Source organism: Peromyscus leucopus, chromosome 6 (genome assembly GCF_004664715.2).
Source record: "Peromyscus leucopus breed LL Stock chromosome 6, UCI_PerLeu_2.1, whole genome shotgun sequence".
Lineage (NCBI taxonomy): Eukaryota > Metazoa > Chordata > Mammalia > Rodentia > Cricetidae > Peromyscus > Peromyscus leucopus.
The window spans coordinates 113,642,371-113,663,092 of record NC_051068.1 but is presented as its reverse complement, the minus strand read 5'-3'; the positions used below and the strand labels follow the sequence as shown (position 1 = coordinate 113,663,092).

The 20,722-nt window shown below is 42.5% G+C and overlaps 1 protein-coding gene across 1 annotated transcript; it reads left to right on the top strand.

Moving 5' to 3' along the window:
- The first annotated feature begins 7,187 nt into the window (after nucleotides 1-7,187).
- Nucleotides 7,188-20,468, top strand: LOC114681708 (guanylate-binding protein 1-like). Its single transcript, XM_028855363.2, has 10 exons — nucleotides 7,188-7,389; nucleotides 9,949-10,076; nucleotides 10,705-10,814; nucleotides 11,086-11,282; nucleotides 11,437-11,685; nucleotides 15,107-15,387; nucleotides 16,015-16,227; nucleotides 17,252-17,354; nucleotides 17,587-17,780; nucleotides 19,609-20,468. Exons 1-10 carry the CDS (start codon nucleotides 7,200-7,202, stop codon nucleotides 19,717-19,719), a joined length of 1,776 nt encoding a protein of 591 aa, XP_028711196.1. The 5' UTR covers nucleotides 7,188-7,199; the 3' UTR covers nucleotides 19,720-20,468.
- The last annotated feature ends 254 nt before the right edge of the window (nucleotides 20,469-20,722 follow it).

Below are 20,722 nucleotides of genomic sequence, written 5' to 3'. Positions count from 1 at the left end.
GCTGCACAGTAAGTGAGCCAAAATCTAGAGAGGCTGTCAGTACATCGATGAGAATACTGGATACTGCAGAAAACAACTATAATGTACTTAGCAAGATATCAGGGAGCTGTTGGTTCAAAGAAATGACTTCCTGCTATTCTTCTTTAGGTTTTCTGTTTAGTTCTCATTTGGAAAAGAAAAGAGAAATGCAAAGAGGTGGAAGATAAACACCGGGAATAAGAGGCTCAAGCTGATCAGGCAGAACAGCTATAAAGCAGGAACATTATGAGTGAGAATGGTGACTGGACTACCATTCTGGTTTCCAGGAGACAGGAACAGCAGCCTGAGGGCCTGGAGTTGGGGACAAATTAAGCAGACACTGTAGCTGGAGTTATTTCTAGTCCCGCCCAGGCCCGCAGCCACTCAGACCCAAATAAACACACAGACGCTTATATTATTTAAAGTGTATGGCCTAATGGCTCAGGCTTCTTGCTATCCAGTTCTTATATCTTAAATAAACCCATTTCTATTAAGCTATACATTGCCATTTGGCTTATGGCTTACCGGTACTTTATGTCTTACATCTCATGGCCACTGCAGCTGGCAGCATCTCCTGACTCAGCCTTCCTTTTCCCAGAATTCTCCTCTCTCTTATTCCACCTATACTATACTTGCTGCCTGGCTACTGGCCAGTCAGCATTTTATATATCAATCAATAAGAGCAATACATTCATGGCATACAGAGCCAGACATTGACTTCAGTCTTGTATTCAGGGAGATCTTCTAAAAAAGCTGTTCACTACAGTACAGGGCTGATCCTAAAGGTGAGGGTTAAGAAGAAAGTGGGCATGAAGAATGAGCCAATCTTCCTAGTGAAGGAGGAAGTTCACTTGGAAGCCAAGATCAGATGTGTGATGGTGACTGCCCTGTCCTTCACCTTTCACTCTGGGTTTCAGCTATGACCTGAATTTCCTACAAAACAGCCACAACTGTGTCAGTGAACTGCAAGGCTGACTGATTGATTAGAATTTGTGTGATGGTGGAGAGATGGAATGTTGCAAAGTCTGGAGCCACATTTTCCTGGGCTGTCTTTAGCTGCCTTCAGAGCTATTTCTTGCATCATCAGAAGGCCTGTAGCTCACCTGTTTTGCTACAACCTGCCTGCTCCTTGTAGCCAACAATGTATTTCAAAAGTATGATCTATGGCTTTTTTAATTCTTTTTCTAGAGAAATGTCAAGAAATTTGCCAAGTTGTAACATGGTGTGTAGGGTAAGCTGAGTTTCTGTTCCTGGGCCGCCAAACACTCATATAAAGCTCTACAACAGATCGCATCTCTTCACTGGAGGCTGTGGCTATTCACACTACAAGTCATTCCCTTCCCCTCATGAAAATCAGCCACAGGCAGCCCTTTCAGTAGGAGTGGGAAGGCATCAGCTCTGCTCCGTCACTGACCACAGTCATTTAACTGTGCCCATCAGCAGACAGTGTGAGCACAGAGAAAGGCAATCCCAGTGTGGTTTTCACCCTTGGTTAAGCTGCACATCTGCTGTTCCCTAACTCAAAGCAAGCCCAGTATGTCCTTTAGAGCCTGGCTGCCCTGATAACACCACCCAGCATTGATCTGCAGCTGTGCCCCAGCCAAGTCCAGGTGCAGCCTTTTCTAGTTAGAGAAATTCTAAAGAAAGTGAACTAACCCTCAACAATGCCTTCTCATTCCTAGTCAGGGTTAGGTTCCATGTTCCAGATCAGAACTCCCCAGACCTACAAGAGCAAATGTCCCTTCTTACCTGCTCTTGCTGCTCAGCACAGGTAGATGGGCTCTGCCACTGTCTTTTATTTCCTCCTTCAATACAGTGGGGCTTTCTGGAGTTGGCTTAGTGAGCAAATGATGGAAGCACTGTATGTAACCTTTGAAGTAGGTTGCAGTACTGAGAAACTGAAACCATTTTGACCATGGACATAAATCAACAAAAAGATAAAAAGATGTCCCTGAGCTTTGTTATGGGGAGGATTTGTCAGGACTTTCCAACCAGAACCTTTAGTACTTAGTTCAAAGGGATCTTGAAGCCATTTGTTATTTAAAAATATTTCCATGTGATATAAAATATGTGAGATAATTTTCAGGTTTGGAATTGGTTGTAATAAAATAAATGAGGGGGAAGGATATAATCATTTTAAAGTTTTCTTTCTGAAAATACTGTAACACGCCCCAAGACCTTTGCACACCTGACTCCATGATGGAAGTGCCATTCAGGCCATTAAACTCAGCATGTAGACACCACCAGCAGCCAAATGAAAAGAGAGACCCAATCTATGAATGTCAGTAGTTCTGGGAAAGTCTCTCAATGCTTACTGGTTTCTGTAGTTCCACTTCTGGCTAACTGTTCTTGTCGACCGAACTATGTCAACTCAGAATGTGGATGTTGTGCTTAAAAGCTTACCCTGAGAAAGGCTCAGTGCTACCACTGGGATCCTGAACACCCAGACTAGTCCCAGGACAGCTAATAAAGACTTCCTCTTGGATTAAAACCAAATCCAAGCTGTCTTCTCTGGTGGATATCACACAGCATTTCTGGAAGTCTCACACAGATCCCCAGAGACTAGACCTTGGGACCCAGGAGGTCTCAGAGCCCCTTGGAATGGAGAGGACACTAGTGGTCAAGGCACTCCTAGAGGGTGCCTAACCTGAGATGTTGCAGGTACACAGGATTCCCCTTGATCAGTCATTGCCTAAAGCTTCAGAAGAGTCTACCACCTCCATCCCAAAAGGGAACAAATGAGAGAGTTTCCTGGCCTGTCACCTTAGTGTTAAGTCTTGTTACGGTGATGCCTCTGTTTGGACACAAATTGTTTTGGTCCAAGTAACCATAGCAGCTCCCATGAACCTGGGTTCATCTTTCATCTTGAGACAGTCTCAGAGGAACACCTGCGAGTCGGCATAAGGAAAGAGGGTAGAGGAATTGACAGTGGTGGGTTCTTAACCTAGACCCAGGGTGGTCCAGGAGTAAGGCCTGGGACTGGATCACATGGGAGGTAGACTGCCCCTAGGAGCAGGCTCTCAGCAGGTCACAGAAACTGGAAGGACATGTGGATAGGCCAACTCCTGGTCAGACAAGCCAGCACATGGGGACTTTCTCTGAGGGCCGACGCTTACTTCTTCACTTTATGTTCCTTTCTGCTGCTTGTTTTCACTCTGTTCTCTTTCTACACTGTTCTTCTACCCTGATGGTTTCCTGCTCCTTCTCCTCCTCCTCCTCTTTCTCCTCCTCCTCTAAGAAAAGAAATCTTTTTAGCAGCTCACTTTTGAATCCCTATAAAAAAAAAAAAACAGTGAAAATTATTCAAAATCTCTTTGGTCAGTGTTGACAGAAGGAAGAAGCCGTTCTGTCCAGGCTGCCTTGTCAGGCAGCCATCTCCTTGTCTACCTGTGAGAGCCAGTTATTTTCCTTTCTCTTTTTCCAGAAAATGATGAGTTTTGAGTTATCCAATTATATGAATTACTGTTTGAAAAGGTCACAAAAATTACAAAAGATGAAGGAATAAAACTTCCTTTTTTTCTTCCCTGAGGCTGCTTAGAACAGGCAGTGACCTTGGGGAACTCTTTTCTCCTCCCTGTGTGCATTCCACTTAGATGGCAAGGGACCCTGGGTGAGAGGCTCAGCCCATCCCTTTCCCACACAGGGACCAGCACAATGGGGACCCTGAGCAGGAGTCAATCCACAAGATCTCTGAAGTGGGGCAGCCGGGGCTGTTTTGTGTTTGTGTGTGTCTCTGGGTGACCTGGAAGAACCAAAAGAGTTCAGGTCCCCAGCACAAGTGGCAAAGGCCTTAAGCCTGGGAGGGAGAGTCTCACACCAGAGAAAGTCACCATTCAATACAAGAAAATGGAACTGATAAAAACACAGTAAAGACAACCAGGGGTGAGCACCACATACTCACACACCAGAAAGAGACAGGGTGAACCCAGTGACATCTGACATGGTTCCTGGACACTGGATCAGCAGCTGCATCTGACCTCTCCTATGTGTCCAAACAGAGGCATCACCGTAACAAGACTTAACACTAAGGTGACAGGCCAGGAAACTCTCTCATTTGTTCCCTTTTGGGATGGAGGTGGTAGACTCTTCTGAAGCTTTAGGCAATGACTGATCAAGGGGAATCCTGTGTACCTGCAACATCTCAGGTTAGGCACCCTCTAGGAGTGCCTTGACCACTAGTGTCCTCTCCATTCCAAGGGGCTCTGAGACCTCCTGGGTCCCAAGGTCTAGTCTCTGGGGATCTGTGTGAGACTTCCAGAAATGCTGTGTGATATCCACCAGAGAAGACAGCTTGGATTTGGTTTTAATCCAAGAGGAAGTCTTTATTAGCTGTCCTGGGACTAGTCTGGGTGTTCAGGATCCCAGTGTAGCACTGAGCCTTTCTCAGGGTAAGCTTTTAAGCACAACATCCACATTCTGAGTTGACATAGTTCGGTCGACAAGAACAGTTAGCCAGAAGTGGAACTACAGAAACCAGTAAGCACTGAGAGACTTTCCCAGAACTACTGACATTCATAGATTAGGTCTCTCTTTTCATTTGGCTGCTGGTGGTGTCTACATGCTGAGTTTAATAGCCTGAATGGCACTTCCATCATGGAGTCAGGTGTGCAAAGGTCTTGGGGCGTGTTACAGTATTTTCAGAAAGAAAACTTTAAAATGATTATATCCTTCCTCCTCATTTATTTTATTACAACCAATTCCAAACCTGAAAATTATCTCACATATTTTATATCACATGGAAATATTTTTAAATAACAAATGGCTTCAAGATCCCTTTGAACTAAGTACTAAAGGTTCTGGTTGGAAAGTCCTGACAAATCCTCCCCATAACAAAGCTCAGGGACATCTTTTTATCTTTTTGTTGATTTATGTCCATGGTCAAAATGGTTTCAGTTTCTCAGTACTGCAACCTACTTCAAAGGTTACATACAGTGCTTCCATCATTTGCTCACTAAGCCAACTCCAGAAAGCCCCACTGTATTGCAGGAGGAAATAAAAGACAGTGGCAGAGCCCATCTACCTGTGCTGAGCAGCAAGAGCAGGTAAGAAGGGACATTTGCTCTTGTAGGTCTGGGGAGTTCTGATCTGGAACATGGAACCTAACCCTGACTAGGAATGAGAAGGCATTGTTGAGGGTTAATTCACTTTCTTTAGAATTTCTCTAACTAGAAAAGGCTGCACCTGGACTTGGCTGGGCACAGCTGCAGATCAATGCTGGGTGGTATTATCAGGGCAGCCAGGCTCTAAAGGACATACTGGGCTTGCTTTGAGTTAGGGAACAGCAGATGTGCAGCTTAACCAAGGGTGAAAACCACACTGGGATTGCCTTTCTCTGTGCTCACACTGTCTGCTGATGGCACAGTTAAATGACTGTGGTCAGTGACGGAGCAGAGCTGATGCCTTCCCACTCCTACTGAAAGGGCTGCCTGTGGCTGATTTTCATGAGGGGAAGGGAATGACTTGTAGTGTGAATAGCCACAGCCTCCAGTGAAGAGATGCGATCTGTTGTAGAGCTTTATATGAGTGTTTGGCGGCCCAGGAACAGAAATCAGCTTACCCTACACACCATGTTACAACTTGGCAAATTTCTTGACATTTCTCTAGAAAAAGAATTAAAAAAGCCATAGATCGTACTTTTGAAATACATTGTTGGCTACAAGGAGCAGGCAGGTTGTAGCAAAACAGGTGAGCTACAGGCCTTCTGATGATGCAAGAAATAGCTCTGAAGGCAGCTAAAGACAGCCCAGGAAAATGTGGCTCCAGACTTTGCAACATTCCATCTCTCCACCATCACACAAATTCTAATCAATCAGTCAGCCTTGCAGTTCACTGACACAGTTGTGGCTGTTTTGTAGGAAACTCAGGTCATAGCTGAAACCCAGAGTGAAAGGTGAAGGACAGGGCAGTCACCATCACACATCTGATCTTGGCTTCCAAGTGAACTTCCTCCTTCACTAGGAAGATTGGCTCATTCCTCATGCCCACTTTCTTCTTAACTGTCCCTTGTAGAATTCCGCCTCTGCAGTGTAGGGAAGGGCTTTCTGAGAAGATCATCTTGCCTAGAAGACTGAGGACAGTGTCTGCTTACCTTGTCCCTAACTCCTGGCCCTCAGGCTGCTGTTCCTGCCTTGTCAGCTCTTAGCCTCTGGCTCCCAGTGTTTCTCTTTGCATTTCTCCTTTTGCCCTCTGTCAAATGAGAACTAAACAGAAAGCCTAAAGGAGAATGGTGGGACGTAATTCTATGAACAGCAACCTCTCGTTATCTGGACCAGCTCTCTGATTTCATGGTGTTTATATCCCAGCTGCTGTCTGCAGTGTCCGGTATTTGCATTGGCGCTCTCACAGCTCTCTGGATTTAGGCTCATTTACTCTGCAGCTGTTTTTCAGGTCACTGTTCTTGTGAAACCATGTCCTTGGTAGAGTCACTGTCACATATTTTCACATATTTTGCAAAAGACAAACTGTGGTGGTATTGTGTTCCCCAAAATATTGTGCACCCTAATAAACTTATCTGGGGTCAGAGACAGAGCAGCCACTAGATACAGAGGCTAGAAAATGGTGGCACCTTTAATCCTAGCATTCCAGAGGCAGAAATCCATCTGGGATCTCTTTGAGTTCAAGGCCACATTGGAAATAGCCAGGCATGGTGACTCACACCTTTAATCCCAGAAAGTGAGCCTTTAATCCCAGGGAGTGATGGTAGAAGGCAGAAAGATACTTAAGTCTTGAGGACCAGGAACTAGAAGCATTTGGCTGGTTAAGCTTTTAGGTTTTGAGCAGCACAGTTCAGCTGAGAGCCATTCGGATATGAGGACTCAGAGGCTTCCAATCTGAGGAAACAAGATGAGCTGAGGATCCGGCGAGGTGAGGTAGCTGTGGCTTGTTCTGCTTCTCTGATCTTCCAGTTCACCCCAATACCTGGCTCAGGTTTGATTTTATTAGTAAGAACTGTTAAAATTCCTGCTACAACAAACAAACAAACAAACAGCAAAAAAAAGTTATTTTGTTTCACGTTGATGATATAATTAATTCTGTAGAGACTTATGCCTCCAACATGTGTTGCACACAGCATTGTTTCCTTTTTTTTAAAAAAGTAATTATAACTCTACCTTTTGAGTAAAAAGGATTGATTCTAGTTAATCTTATCTTCTCCTTCTATAAAAAGGGAACAAGCTGGCACAATGGCATCAGAAGTCCACATTCAAGGACCTGTGTGCCTCATTGAGAATATGAAAGGACAACTGATACCTAACCAGGAAGCTCTGAGGATCCTGTCTTCCATCAATCAGCCAGTGGTAGTCGTGGGTATTGCAGGCCTCTACTGCACAGGCAAATCTTACCTTATGAACAAATTGGCTGGGAAGAACACAGGTTAGTGCCACCAATACAGCTATGCTGGGTCGCCCGTGTGTGAACGTCTTGTCTGGTTTCTACATGAGAATTTAATCTTCTGGTCACAATTGGCTATGGGGATCCTATTTGTTATTGTTTTTGATTTGTCTGTTTCCTTTTGTTTTTGAGACAAGGTCATGCTATATAGCCCAAACAGGCCTTTAGCTCTGTATGTAGTCCAGAATGACCCAGAACTCATGATTCTCTTGCCTTGGCCTCCTGAGCGCTGCTTACAGGCCTGCACCATCATATTTAACCCTTAGTTTCCCTTGGAAAAGCACAAGTGGCTCATTTCATAAATGGAGAGAGGCAGTAATAAAGATAATTTAATTTATATGGTAACAAACTTTAAGGTGTTAGTAAAATGTTCCTGTAGCAACAGGAAGTTTCTATTGTTCTTTAAGGTTAAAAAAGTCTATCTGTAGTTTATGTGTTGACTTTTTTAGTATTGTAAATTATAAAAGACCTTTGTTTGTAATTATTTTTAAGTATAGGATTCTGTGGCACTAAAGAAATGTGTGCATCTGTGTATCTCCCACATCCATTTCTAGAAGTAGCTCATTGTCCATCCCATACCACTATTCTACATGCTATATCTATGAATATGATTGTCACAAAAATATCATGTAAGTGGACTTGTACAAAATAGTTTTTTTTCCTTGTTATTGGTTCTTTCTCTTAGATGATATGTTCAAGGTTTTTCACTGTGAAAACGTGTCAAAATTTTCTTCCTTTTCGAGGTTCAGTGGTAATATATGTCTAACATTGCCTTATCTATTCACCTGTAGACAAGACATTTGAGTACTCTGAATGATGCTGACATGAAGATGACTATACAGACACCTGTCTGAGTCTAGGCTTTGGGGCTTTTTAGGTTGTATTAGTCTCATCACTGATCAAATGACTGACAGCAGCAATGTAAGGAAGGAGGAATTGCTTTGTTCACAGTTCTGGGGATATCAGTCCCCTATGGCAGGAGAGACAGGACTTTGTGGCTAGATGTGTAGTGGAAGGAGCTTGTGATTTGTTTCCATAATGGCTGATCAGGAAGCAGAGAGCAGAAGGCCACAAACAAGGCCAGTGTTATTCACTTTCAAAGGTCTGCCCTCTGCTAGCCAGGTCCTACCTCTTAATGTTTTCATGTGTCTCAACACTGTGACAGTAACTAGGGACCCACTGTTCAAACACAGGAGCCTGGAATGGACATTTTACATTCAAACCATAACATTATACCCCTGGCCCAAAAATCTAGTTGGTCTTATACATAAGTCCCCGTCATCTTGGGTTTTAACAGTGTGTAACAGTCCAGTCTCTTCTGAGACTCAAGCAACCTTTTAGATATTAACCTTCGCAAAAAAAAAAAAAAAAAAAAAAAAAATGTGCCTGTAATATACAATGGCATAGAATAAACATCCCCATTTGCAGTATTCAGGGGGACAGGAAGGGCAGAACACACCATAGCAAGACTGAACCCAGAAGGACAAACATAATCCTGTAGCTCCATGTGCAGCATATAGGGCTTGTGGTAGCCTTCTCTTGACTACAGCAGCTTGCAGACCCTGCCTCCTGATTCCTGCTGTTTATGGGACACAGGGGCTTTCTCTAAGGCTTAGGTCCTCTCATTGACTCCAGCTTTCCTCAGTGGACATCCTAGGCCTGGCATCTCTAACTTCTTGGGTCTCTACTGTTACTTCAGCTTTACCTCACAGCCTCACACACAGAAAATTCAGCTGTGTAGTGCGTTTACCCACCAACCCCACAGCTCCCCAGAGTTTTCTCTGTGAGCAGCAGGAAATATTAGATAGAGGGATTTATATTGCGGAGATAAACAGATAGAAAATAAAGGATAGCCTTGAAAGGGCCTGCAACCTTTTCCAACAGGCCCGACTGTCTCTGGTCCAGGGTATTTATAGAGATGCCAATGGGTGGAGCGAAAGACCTCCTCCCCCAGCACAGCCAAGTACAGACCATCTCAGACACCTGCACTCAGGCCTGTGGTCCTAATCATCCTCTATGCGGACCTGCTGGGTAAAGCCTCGAGGAACCTGAAAATGGGCTCCCACAGAGATGTACATGACAGATTGACCCTGCTGCACATTTTTTTGTGGATCCTTGATGCAAGCCTGGAAGACCATTGCATTCTGCATCTCTGAAAACTGAGTTTCTGTTATGACTCTGACTGTGAGATCAGCACCAGCTTTGGTTTCAGTTCATTCTTCTGACTTGATTGTGCTGATTTTTCAAAAGAGATGTATTTATTTTATATTCACATGTACAAGTATTTTGTGTGAGTACAACCCTGCATCCCTAGCATTCACAAGTATTAGAAAGGAACATAAGGCTCCCAGAAACTGTATTTATAGACAGTTGTAAGCTGTTATGTAGATTCTGGGAACAGAGTTCTGGTCCTATGCAAGAACAGCAAGCACACTGAACCACTGAGGCATCTTCCCTGTTTGATTATGCTAATTTTATTATCACTTTCTTGAAGCACCTGTTTCTACACATCTAATCCCTCCTTTCCTCTCTGCTTTTCAGGCTTCTCTCTGGGCTCCACAGTGCAGTCTCACACCAAGGGGATCTGGATGTGGTGTGTCCCTCATCCCCAGAAGTCAGACCACACCCTAGTTCTGCTTGACACAGAGGGCCTGGGAGATGTGGAGAAAGTAAGGATTGAGTGCCCAGTGTGCAATTCAGCCCCTGATCTTTGGAAATTCTTCACTATCCTCTATGTTGTCTTAAAAACTTTTTATATATTTATTTGTGTGTGTGTGTGTGTGTGTGTGTGTGTGTGTGTGTGTGTGTGTGTAACATATGCCATGATGCATGTGCTACAACTCCCATATGGAGGTTAAAGTAGAACATGTGAGTCACTTCTCTTTAACACCATGTGGTTCTGGGGATCGAACTCGGGTACTAAGGTATGGCAGCAAGCATTTCTGCCCATCAAGTCTGGTCACTAGATCCATAGTTTTTTGAAGACTTGTTTGAACTTCATCATAGCACCCTTTTCAATCTACTTACATGACATGAAGTCACATTTAGCCAACAGAGGTGAGGGAACTAGTCACAAAACTGGGTCACAGAACAGCAGGTTGGTGGTCTGCAGTCCTGAAACACTAACCACAGACTAAGAAGCACCAATGAGAATCATCACAACTGAATCCACAAACCATAGGAACATTTTTAAGGCTAAAATCCCCTCTAATGAAGTGAATATATTTTATCACTGCTGATCTAGAAAGTGACATAGAACAAAACATATTCCTGACCCATGTATGTTCTGACTCCCAGGGTGACAACCAGAATGACTGCTGGATCTTTGCCCTGGCTATACTTCTGAGCAGCACCTTCGTGTACAACAGCATGGGAGCCATCAACCAGCAGGCCCTGGACCAGCTGCAGTATCCTTCCTGAGGTTCAGAACACCAGAGCAAGTGGGGTGACCTTCCCTCATGATCCAGCTCCACGACTCTTACCCTTGGTTAATGTAACATAAAACATAAAAATACCTCAAGTACATGTAGCTACAGTGTTCACACTGAGGCTAGGAACAAGATAAATGAAGGCTTGAGGCTAGATATTGGGACGAAGTAGAACTAATTCAGGATTGTAACCCTGGAGATTTGGTTGGTGCTATGGTTTTTTCATGGCTTTCCTTAATTAGCTGTTCAGCTATGTGATAGAGCTGACAGACAGAATCAGAACAAGATCCTTACTTGATCAGGATGAGTTGGAGGACTCAGATGAGTTTGTGAGCTTCTTCCCAGACTTGGTGTGGGCTCTCAGGGACTTCTCTCTCAAGCTGGAATTAAATGGGGAGTCCATCTGCCCAGATGAATACCTAGAGAATTCACTGAAGATACTTCGAGGTAAGAGACCTACAACTGCTAAATGAAGATGTCAAAAAAAAAAAAAAACCAAAAACAAAACAAAAACAAAAACAAAACTCAGAACTTAGATTTTTTTCTATCTATAATATTCTTACACATGAAGTTTCTGTTTCCTGTTTTTCACTGTATGTAGGTACTGGCCAAAGAGGCAAAGAACAAAAGCTGAATCTCCCTCGGCTTTGTATTCGTAAGTTCTTCCCAAAGAAGAAATGCTTTGTCTTTGAGCGGCCAGCACATGGGAAGAAGTTTGGCCAGCTGCAATCGCTGCAAGATGAAGACCTGGACTCAGACTTCGTGGAACAAGTGGCAGAGTTCTGTTCCTACGTGTTCAGCTGTTCCAAGGTTAAAACGCTTTCAGGAGGCATCAAGGTCAATGGACCACGTGAGTCCCTTCCAGTCCTTCTGCTCACTGTTTAGGCCACAGCATCATGAGATAGCAATGGCCTGCTTCAGCTCTGAAGAAATGTAGACCTGTCACCACTGTAGGGCTAAGCTGTGGATGGTACCAGCATTTATAATAGATTCTGTCTATGACATTTTCTTGTTGGGAAAGAGGAAAGAGGCAAAGGAGAAAAAAAAAAAATATTTAAAGTACCCTAGCAAACTGAACCTGCATTCACCAATGATAGCCACTAAGCAAGTATGGCTCTTAATATTTAAATGTAAATACAAAAAAATATCTACATGGAGGCAGTCATTGTAACATTAGTACATATAGAAAGTTCTCTTGGGCAATGCTATATATTCTAATTAACCCAATGGAGAATTTCTGACTGGGAGAGCACATTTTGTTCCTGAATTGGAATCAAAGGCTTGCAGGGCTGGTGACCCAGACAAACATGAAAGAGTTATGGAGACTGTTCTCATGGTGCTTTCCTTAAAAGGGACACAACATCCCATAGACACAGGCACATGTAGTCTCTACCCAAAATTTTTAACCATTGGGGTCTCAGATATTGTTTGAATTTCTTTAGGTCTTATTAATAAAAGACCCATAGCCTGATATTGGTGAAAGCTGAAAGATCAAAGAAGCAGAGCGAGCCACAGCCACTACCTCTTCCCTCACTAACTCCTCAGCCTGAGAGAGCTCCAGCTGAAAGGGTGTCAGCTGAAGGAGCTTCCTCAGCCTAAAAGGCTTTTAGTTCCTGTCTCCTCATGCCTTATATACCTTGCTCCATCCTGCCATATCACTTCCTATCTCAACCTCTCTAGTGCTGGGATTAAAGGTGTATGTGTGCTTCCCAAGCAAAAGCATGAGATCTCAAGTGCTTGGATTAAAGGTATGTGCCACCACCGCCTGGCATCTATGTTTAATCTAGTGGCTTGTTCTGTTCTTTGATCTTCAGGCAAATTGTATTAAAGTACACAATATCTCACCACATTTCCCCTTATTTGTCTAAAATAATAAAAGAAGGTTATGACTAATATGAGAAAAACTATATACAATAAGTACAGTAAGTATAACCAATATATACAGTCAATAATTACATTAATAATGTCTAGTCCATTAACATTTGACAGATTTAGAGAAAATACTCCATTATCTATCCTATTTTTGTGAGTCCAAAGTGTTGTACTTAATTCACTTTCTATCCTAACTTGTATTAGCAACCACAAACTATCTTTTGATGTCTTTCAAACTTATATACTTTACACCTATTTAGTTTTCTTTTCTGAATTTGTTAACAAGAAAAACTAGTCTTCAACTTCATCAGAGACCCAAAAAGGAAATAATATTACCTAAGCAAACAGAAAGTCTTGTATAATATTAGAGGAACCAGCCTCAATATTATACATCCCAGGGGCTCAGGAGAGAGAACTACTGACAGCGAGAACTATTATCAGGAAATATAATCGCAGCACACCGAGTTCTATAGTCCACTTGCTTTAATACACTTTATACACAGCTTCAGTTCTGTTCTCATGTCTAGCTCCTTTCTTGCCTGATTTCTCTCTATATTTATCTACTGTCCCCTCAAGGTTCTATCTTAATTCCTTCATCTAGTTCTGTCCCTTCTAGGTTCTCATCTATCTAGTTCTTTCCCCCATCAGCTTCTCTCCCATCTCCTTCTCTCGCATCTGGCTCTTCCTCATCTTGTTCTTCCCCATCTGGCTCTTCCTCATCTTCCATCTCGTTCCTCTAGTCCTCTCTTTTTGCTCTTCAATCTAGTTCTTCCCCATCTCAGCTCGTTCCTCTCAAGTTCTTACCCATCTCGTTCTTCCATTCTCTTCTCTCTTCTCTCCTCTGTCCCCTGCTTTACAGTTATATATCTCCCCAAAATCACAATCCTCCCCTCCACCCAGGACACTCAGCCTGAACTTCCTCAGGCAGTGATTGTCCGCTATCAGGATCAAATGGAGGGTTGATAAGAATTACAAAGAGGGGCACTAGTTGTTAATTACCATTTGTGACCCAAAGGGGAAGTGACTAATGAATTAACTAAAGGCTAAATATGGGTAACATCTAAGAAGAGGGATCTTACGTGCACAACTATAACCTTAAATGTGTTTGGTAAAGGATGTTAAAAATCTATAAGTTGCTAGGTCAATGGGAGAAAATAAAACTGTCTTCTTTTTTCCTGTGGCTCCTATCTGTCCAAGCTGTCTGCCGTTTTTCTGCAGGGTGGGGGAAAGTGTGCTCAGTCTCTAGGCAACCTGTGTACAGCTAGATGCCTCCGGTGATAGTTAAAGGGAGATCTGGAACTGGAGGTAAGGTTTGGGAAAAGAGGAAGTAAGGCTTAATTGGCACATCTGCCAGGCCTTCTCAAACAGGTAGCCTGGATGCTTAAGTCTGTTCTAGAGAGTACAGAGGTATCTCTGATAAGGTACTTTCCTCCATCCGGTGATGGACCTGGCCAGATGCTACCAATAATGATAATTACAGCGAGGCTTGAACTGGAGTTCTGGCTGAGCATAGCTGTTAGCACAGAAGTTTATCTAAATATTCCTAGAAGTGGTTAGGTAAGTAGCTAGAGGTCTATAAAGTTAGTAAGGCTGTAAGAAAGGAGGGGTCTGAGCTAAATTGTGTAAAGCTATTACTTAATGTCTACCTGACTTGGGCGGTGTCTCCTTGTGGAATTTACCTTAAGTCAGGAGACTTGCATGTGGGCTGTTATCATTGTTAGTCCACCTGGGACTAACAATGGACGCCCACCTGGGTGGTGTTTCCTGTAGTCCTTGAAAGTGGCCAAGGGAGATAATCTGATTCCAGAGAAAGCCTTTCCTGAGGCTGTTCTCCAAATACCTGGAATGTGTATGTCCAGAGAGTGATCAGTCTACACTGTTAGCCCTTCTTAGGGAAAAGTCAGTTGGGAAAGCTATGAAGGCACACATGATTTTCATAACAGAATACAGCTGATATATAACAAGCCAAGTAACACCAAAAACTCCTTGGGATTTGGCTTCCTCTGGAGGAATTCCCTGATCCCTCCAGGTAGTGACTTTGCCATAACCAGCTGAGTTCTTATGATATATTTCTGCGGCCCGCAGCAAGGAAGTGCAAACAAGTGACTTCCAAAGAACATGAGAAATGACAGAAACAGCTGGCTGACTGGACAGTCACCCAATGTTCCTTTGCAATATTGGGGCATCCATCCAACTCATGAGAGGATCTTTGTACAGGGGAATATCTAATCCCACCAATCTGAAGTTGACACAGAGATGGTTCTGTCTTTTGTTCTTCCAAATGATGTTAAGGATATTAATGTTTTAAGGCATCAATGATTGACTTATCCAGAATTACAAAGAATAATGTTGTCATCATCCATCTATAGCACATGTTGTCACCTGTTCCCTGGTTGTAGGACTAAAGAGTTTGGTGATAACCTATGTGAACACCATCAGCAGTGGGGGTCTGCCTTGCGTGGAGAATGCTGTCCTGGCTTTGTCCCAGACAGAGAATGCAGCTGCAGTGCAAAAGGCCATTGCCCACTATGACCAGCAGATGAACCAGAAGTTGCAGCTGCCCACAGAGACCCTCCAGGAGCTGGTGGATCTGCACAGGGCCAGTGAGAAAGAAGCCACCAAGATCTTCATGGAAAATTGCTTCAAAGATGTTAATCAAGTGTTCAAAATGGAATTAGGGGTAATTTTTCACTCAACTTTACCTAGATATAGATTTTGAAAGGTAAAGCGCTATGGGGAAATGAAATGGGTGTTTGAGGGGGACAAGTGTTACTAGATTTTAAAATAGTAACAGTTACCTGTTAATAATCACAACAAACAGGACAAAAATGTATAATCATACATTCAATGCTTTAAAACATTTCTCTTTTAATGAATAAGTTAGTAATATTCCACTTTATTGGATTAAGTACAGTGAAGCAATTAGTGTGCCTTATCAAGGTGCATGCCCCGTGTAAGCAGAATGATCTAAAATTCAAGCCAATAGCGAAGAAATTTTAAGCCAAACCTATCAGAGGCAAATTAATTTAGAGTCATGTTTATTCCATGTTCCATCTTTGGCCCTCTCTGAAAAAGTAGTTTACCTCTAAAGTTGCAAATCTCTTTGTTGAACTTTACTGCCTAGGAGCAAGTATGACATCATTAAAAAGCCGGATCATAGGAATGAATGTAGTTATAGTTAGTGATTTTAAGTGTTCTTTTGTTAGGGGTTTTCTGTTTGTTTTTCTTTTAAGATAAAAATCTGAGAAATTCTAAACTCAGACTTCCTGTCGTTCTTAAATATTTTCTTTTCATTTTTACATCAAAGATCAAGCTAGCAACAAAGCAAGATGAATTCATTAAGAAGAATCTACAGGCATCCTCAGATCGCTGCTCAGCTCTGCTTCAGGATATTTTTAGTCCATTAGAAGAAGATGTGAAGCAGGGGCTTTATTTCAAACCAGGGGGATACCATCTTTTTATCCAGAAGAAAAAGGAGTTGAAGAAAAAGTACTGTGAGGAACCTGGGAAGGGGGTACAGGTAACAAAGGTTATTTGTGTGTTCTTGAAGGCTTGTGACCTCCTTCAGACTGCAGAGTGACCCCAAGCATCACTGTGAGAGGGTCTTACTGTTTGCATTCCAGGAACATGCTCCTTCAACATCACACATGTGAACATTATCATACTGGATATGTCCTGCTTACTCTCTATAGACGGTGCACTCATGTAACAATTGATTCCACACTGACCAATCACATTAATCGCCAGTATGACTGTCACCCTCTGTTTTAGCTAGATTCTTTGTGTTGCAAAGGACATGGTTATAGCCCCTGAAACAAAACTTATAATTATCAGTTTAGGTCTCAAACTAGCTTTAAAAAACAACTGGGTCTAAGTATCACCCATGTCTCTCTGTCCATCGCTCTTCACCAGCCCCCTACCTCCCTTCCTTTCTCATTGCCTCAGATCTTTTTGTTCTGCGCTAGGGCTACAGCAAACTTGCCTGATCTACAGCCACAGCACCATTAAACTCCAAAGTTAGAGCCTCAGTCTAAAAGGACAGTATTTGTTTTCCAAAACGGGCCCCAATTAAAAGATACTCTTTTTTTTCTTTTTTATTAAGAGATTTTCTATTCATTTTACATATCAACCACAGATTCTCCTGTCCTCCCTTCTTCTCCTACCCCCAGCCTTTGCCCCCAACCCATCCCCCATTCTCATCTCCTCCAAGACAAGGTCTCCCATTGGGAGTCAGCAGAGCCTGGTACATTCAGTTGAGGTAGGTCCAGGCCCCTCTTCCCTGCACCAAGGCTGCACAAAGTGTCTCACCATAGGCACTGGGTTCCAAAAAGCCAGCTGGAGAGATGGCTCCGCCATTAAAGGCTAGGCTCACAACCAAAAATATAAAAGATATTCTTTAATGGGGTCCAACTGGGACTGTGTACCTGTTCCTGTAACTGGGAATCAGTACCGAGAGGCATCTCTAGAGGAAAGGCGGGCAGGGAGATGGGCACAAAAGTGTTCAGCCATTCCTGCTGCTAACCTCATTTTCTCTGAACTTGAAGGCTGAAGAAGCTCTGCAGAAGTTTTTGCAGTCCAAGGAGGATGTGACTGATGCAGTTCTACAGATAGACCAGGCTCTGACAGAAAAGGAAAACAAGATTGAAGGTGAGGCACATTTTAAGGGACTAATGTCCTCAAAAGCTGAGGAGTATTTAAATTACTTGTAAACCCTAAACCAGAGCTAAAAAACAAAACAAAACAAGAAAACAAAGCTGTCTCTCACTGTCTGGTATCAGACATGGTAGCACTATGACATTAGCAGTAACAATGAAGCCTGTGAGGAAGAGGAGAGGAACACGTGATGCACTTACACCTTCCTCCTTGCTTTCCTTCCCAGTGGAGCATGTGAAAGCTGAAGCTGCCCAGGCTACAGTAAAGTTACTAGAGGAAAGGCAAAAGAAAGGTGATGAGTTGATGAAAGAGAAAGAGATGTTTTACCAGGAGCAACTGAAAAATTTGACTGAGAAGATGGAGAAGGCACAGGCCCAGCTGAGGGAGGAGCACCAGCGGGCCACTGAGCACAAACTTCAGGTACTGTAATTGCATCACCATCTATGTTCTCTTCATTAAAATAGATTTTAAAATATGTGTGTGTTGTGTGTGGGCATATGTATTTGCACATGTGCTTGTAGTATCTATGGAGGCCTGAAGAGGGAGTCAGATCCCCTGGATCTGGAGTTACAGGCACTTGTGAACCACCCAATTTGGATGCTTGCAACTGAATTCCAGTCTGTACACACTCTTCACTGCTGAGCCATCTATCCAGCCTCCTCCTGTTCTCTCCACTTCTGTTTGTCATGAAATGTGATGAAGCCTAAAGGCTGACTAAGCCTGCTCTCTTATGCTCCGTATTCCTAAATACCTGTTTGATAGTTTGTTGCCCACATCTGGTGCTTAAGTTTTCAATATGTAATGGTGTCACACTAAGTCCTTTAGTAATATACCTGTTTATTTAAGGCAGCCATGCTCTTTGTATCTTATCTTTATTTATTTCTTAAGACTCTCTGAAACTAGAACTATGTCCATATTACATAGAAGAAAAACACAGGTTCACAAAGTTTAAAAAATATACCATTTTATTGCTCTGGGTAGAGGAGGATAAAACGTCAAAGGCATCCTCAGCTTTATATGGAATTTAAAACCAACCAGGATAATAACCCCTGTCCCAAATAAACAAACAAACATACAAATAATAAAGTAATCACTATTTACAAGACACATACAATAGATTAAGCTGTTTTTCCCATAGTGGAATCCATAATGGTAGTTTTTCTGTCTCACCTGGCATGAGTTTATTCCTAAGAGAGTGTTTATGAGGAGAGGAATTAACTCTCACAACTATGTAATAGTCTGGCTGTCCCTCCTTTTTCCTATACTCTCCTTTCAATTTGTGTTCAGTTGGGAGTTGATGTAGAAATTCATTATTTTCAGTCTGGGACGCTGATTTTCTTACCTATCACTGGACACCACTGCTACCAAGTTCTGGAAGCTCACACGAAATTTCCTCTCCCCCACCACTCTTTCATTCTCTCTTTCTCTGTATGAGTGCCTATGTGTATTTGTGCTTGGTCATGTGTGCACATAGATATGAAAGACAGAAATCCACTTCCAATCTTCCTCCATCACTCTACGCCATATTTTTTGAGAAAGGGTCTCTCACTGAACCTCTGCTTCACTGATGGGGCTAGCCTGGCTGGCCAGTGCGTTTCAGGCATCTGTCTAGATCTGCCTCCCCAGCCTGGTATTACAGACAGTGCTGCATCTAACTCTCCCATGGGTGCTTGGGATTCCAGTTCAGGTCCTCACGCTTATGCAGCAGGCAGGTTACTGACTCATCCCTACCCTCACCCCAACCCTAGACTAAATATCTTAGACTAAGATTCAGAGCCTTCGTCAGATTTTCAGAATTCATTCCTGTGGTGCCTGTTTACATAAGGGGTGAGTAGGTGTATGTATTAATGTCTATAAAGTTAAAATTTGGAGTCAAACATATGATTAAGATTATGTACAGAGGTCATAGACAACTAATGAGGAAAAAAATGTCAATACTGGTAACTTAGGTTCATAAATTGAGCTGCTCTTTAGAAAAAGGAAACTGCAAAAGAAATGATCACAACTGCCCAAGAAAAAAGCATAATTTGGGGGAGGGGGATAAAAAAATCCAAAAATGAAATATTAAAGCAAACCTTTAAATACTAAAATTGACTCATGAATAAAAACAGGTTAAAATTATAATAAAATTAGGGTTAGTGAAATTTTTAAGAAATTAAATAAAGGAAAATAACTATTATGGAAACTGTATAGAACATAGGGATCAACTCAGTGCAATGATTCATTGTCTCCACTTTTCACTTTTTAGGAACAGGAACGACTACTAAATGAGAGATTTCAGCAGGAGAATAAAATCATTCAGGATGAGATAAGGAATCTCCAGGAAAGGAAAAGCACGGGCAAATGGGTGGTAAGATAAAGGCATAAAGAGTTGTGCCATCCTGCCACTCAAAGCAGAGTTGAGCAGGGAGTAAATCTGGAACAAGAGTCAATCCAATTGAATAAAATTGGGCCTTGCATCAGAAACTAAAAATCTGCAAAGAAGTTAGTGAGATCACTAAGGAGGTCATTGACATCTCTACCACAGGAGAGGTATCAATAGCACTGCTCAGAACAAAGTCCCCTTTCCAGACTCATCTCAAGGATACAAATGGACACTGAGCACATTCATATATGGTGGCTCATAAGTAGGAACCAAGTTGTCCAGTGGTGTGATGGTCTGAAAGACAGGGATTGCCAGCCTCATCCCTTAGTGAAGACAACATAAAGTTCTCCATTGTATCAAAAGTGTTCACACTCTCACCAATGGCATGATTTGTGGATACTGCTAAAGAACAACCCTATCAACACACTCCATAATAAATCAAGACACCTGCATGGAAATCTAGAGTCCACAGATGATGGAAGAAACCATTAGCTTGACAAGGAGCTAGATCACAGGTGCATGGGTGAAGAAGAAATGTCCCAGTTTATGTAGATGGAAACTGTAACCAGCATTTCCCAACTCTGAGTTGACACTGATTATGTAGAAACATGATGACAACTAAGCATAATGTAGAGCAATAACTTCAAAGATGAACTTTAAATGATGATGCGTAATCTGTAGACATCAAAGGCACTTTAATGATTTATCTGTAACAATAAACTTACACTGCTCTTTTCCTATTATCAGCTGCTATATTTGAAATCCTGTTGATTTTTCTCCAAATACAATAAAAATTATTTCCCCACATTTCTGACCAGCTCTTAGTACTAAGGAGTATATCTAAACTAATCCCAAAGGCCAGACGTGTAAAGAAAGCAGTTAGCATTTTTTAAAGGGATTGAGAACTTTCGGGGGGTGTGATGCAGTGGGTAGGATGCTTGCTGTGCACACATGAGGACAAAAATTCAGACCTCAGCACCCACACAGCAAACCAGAC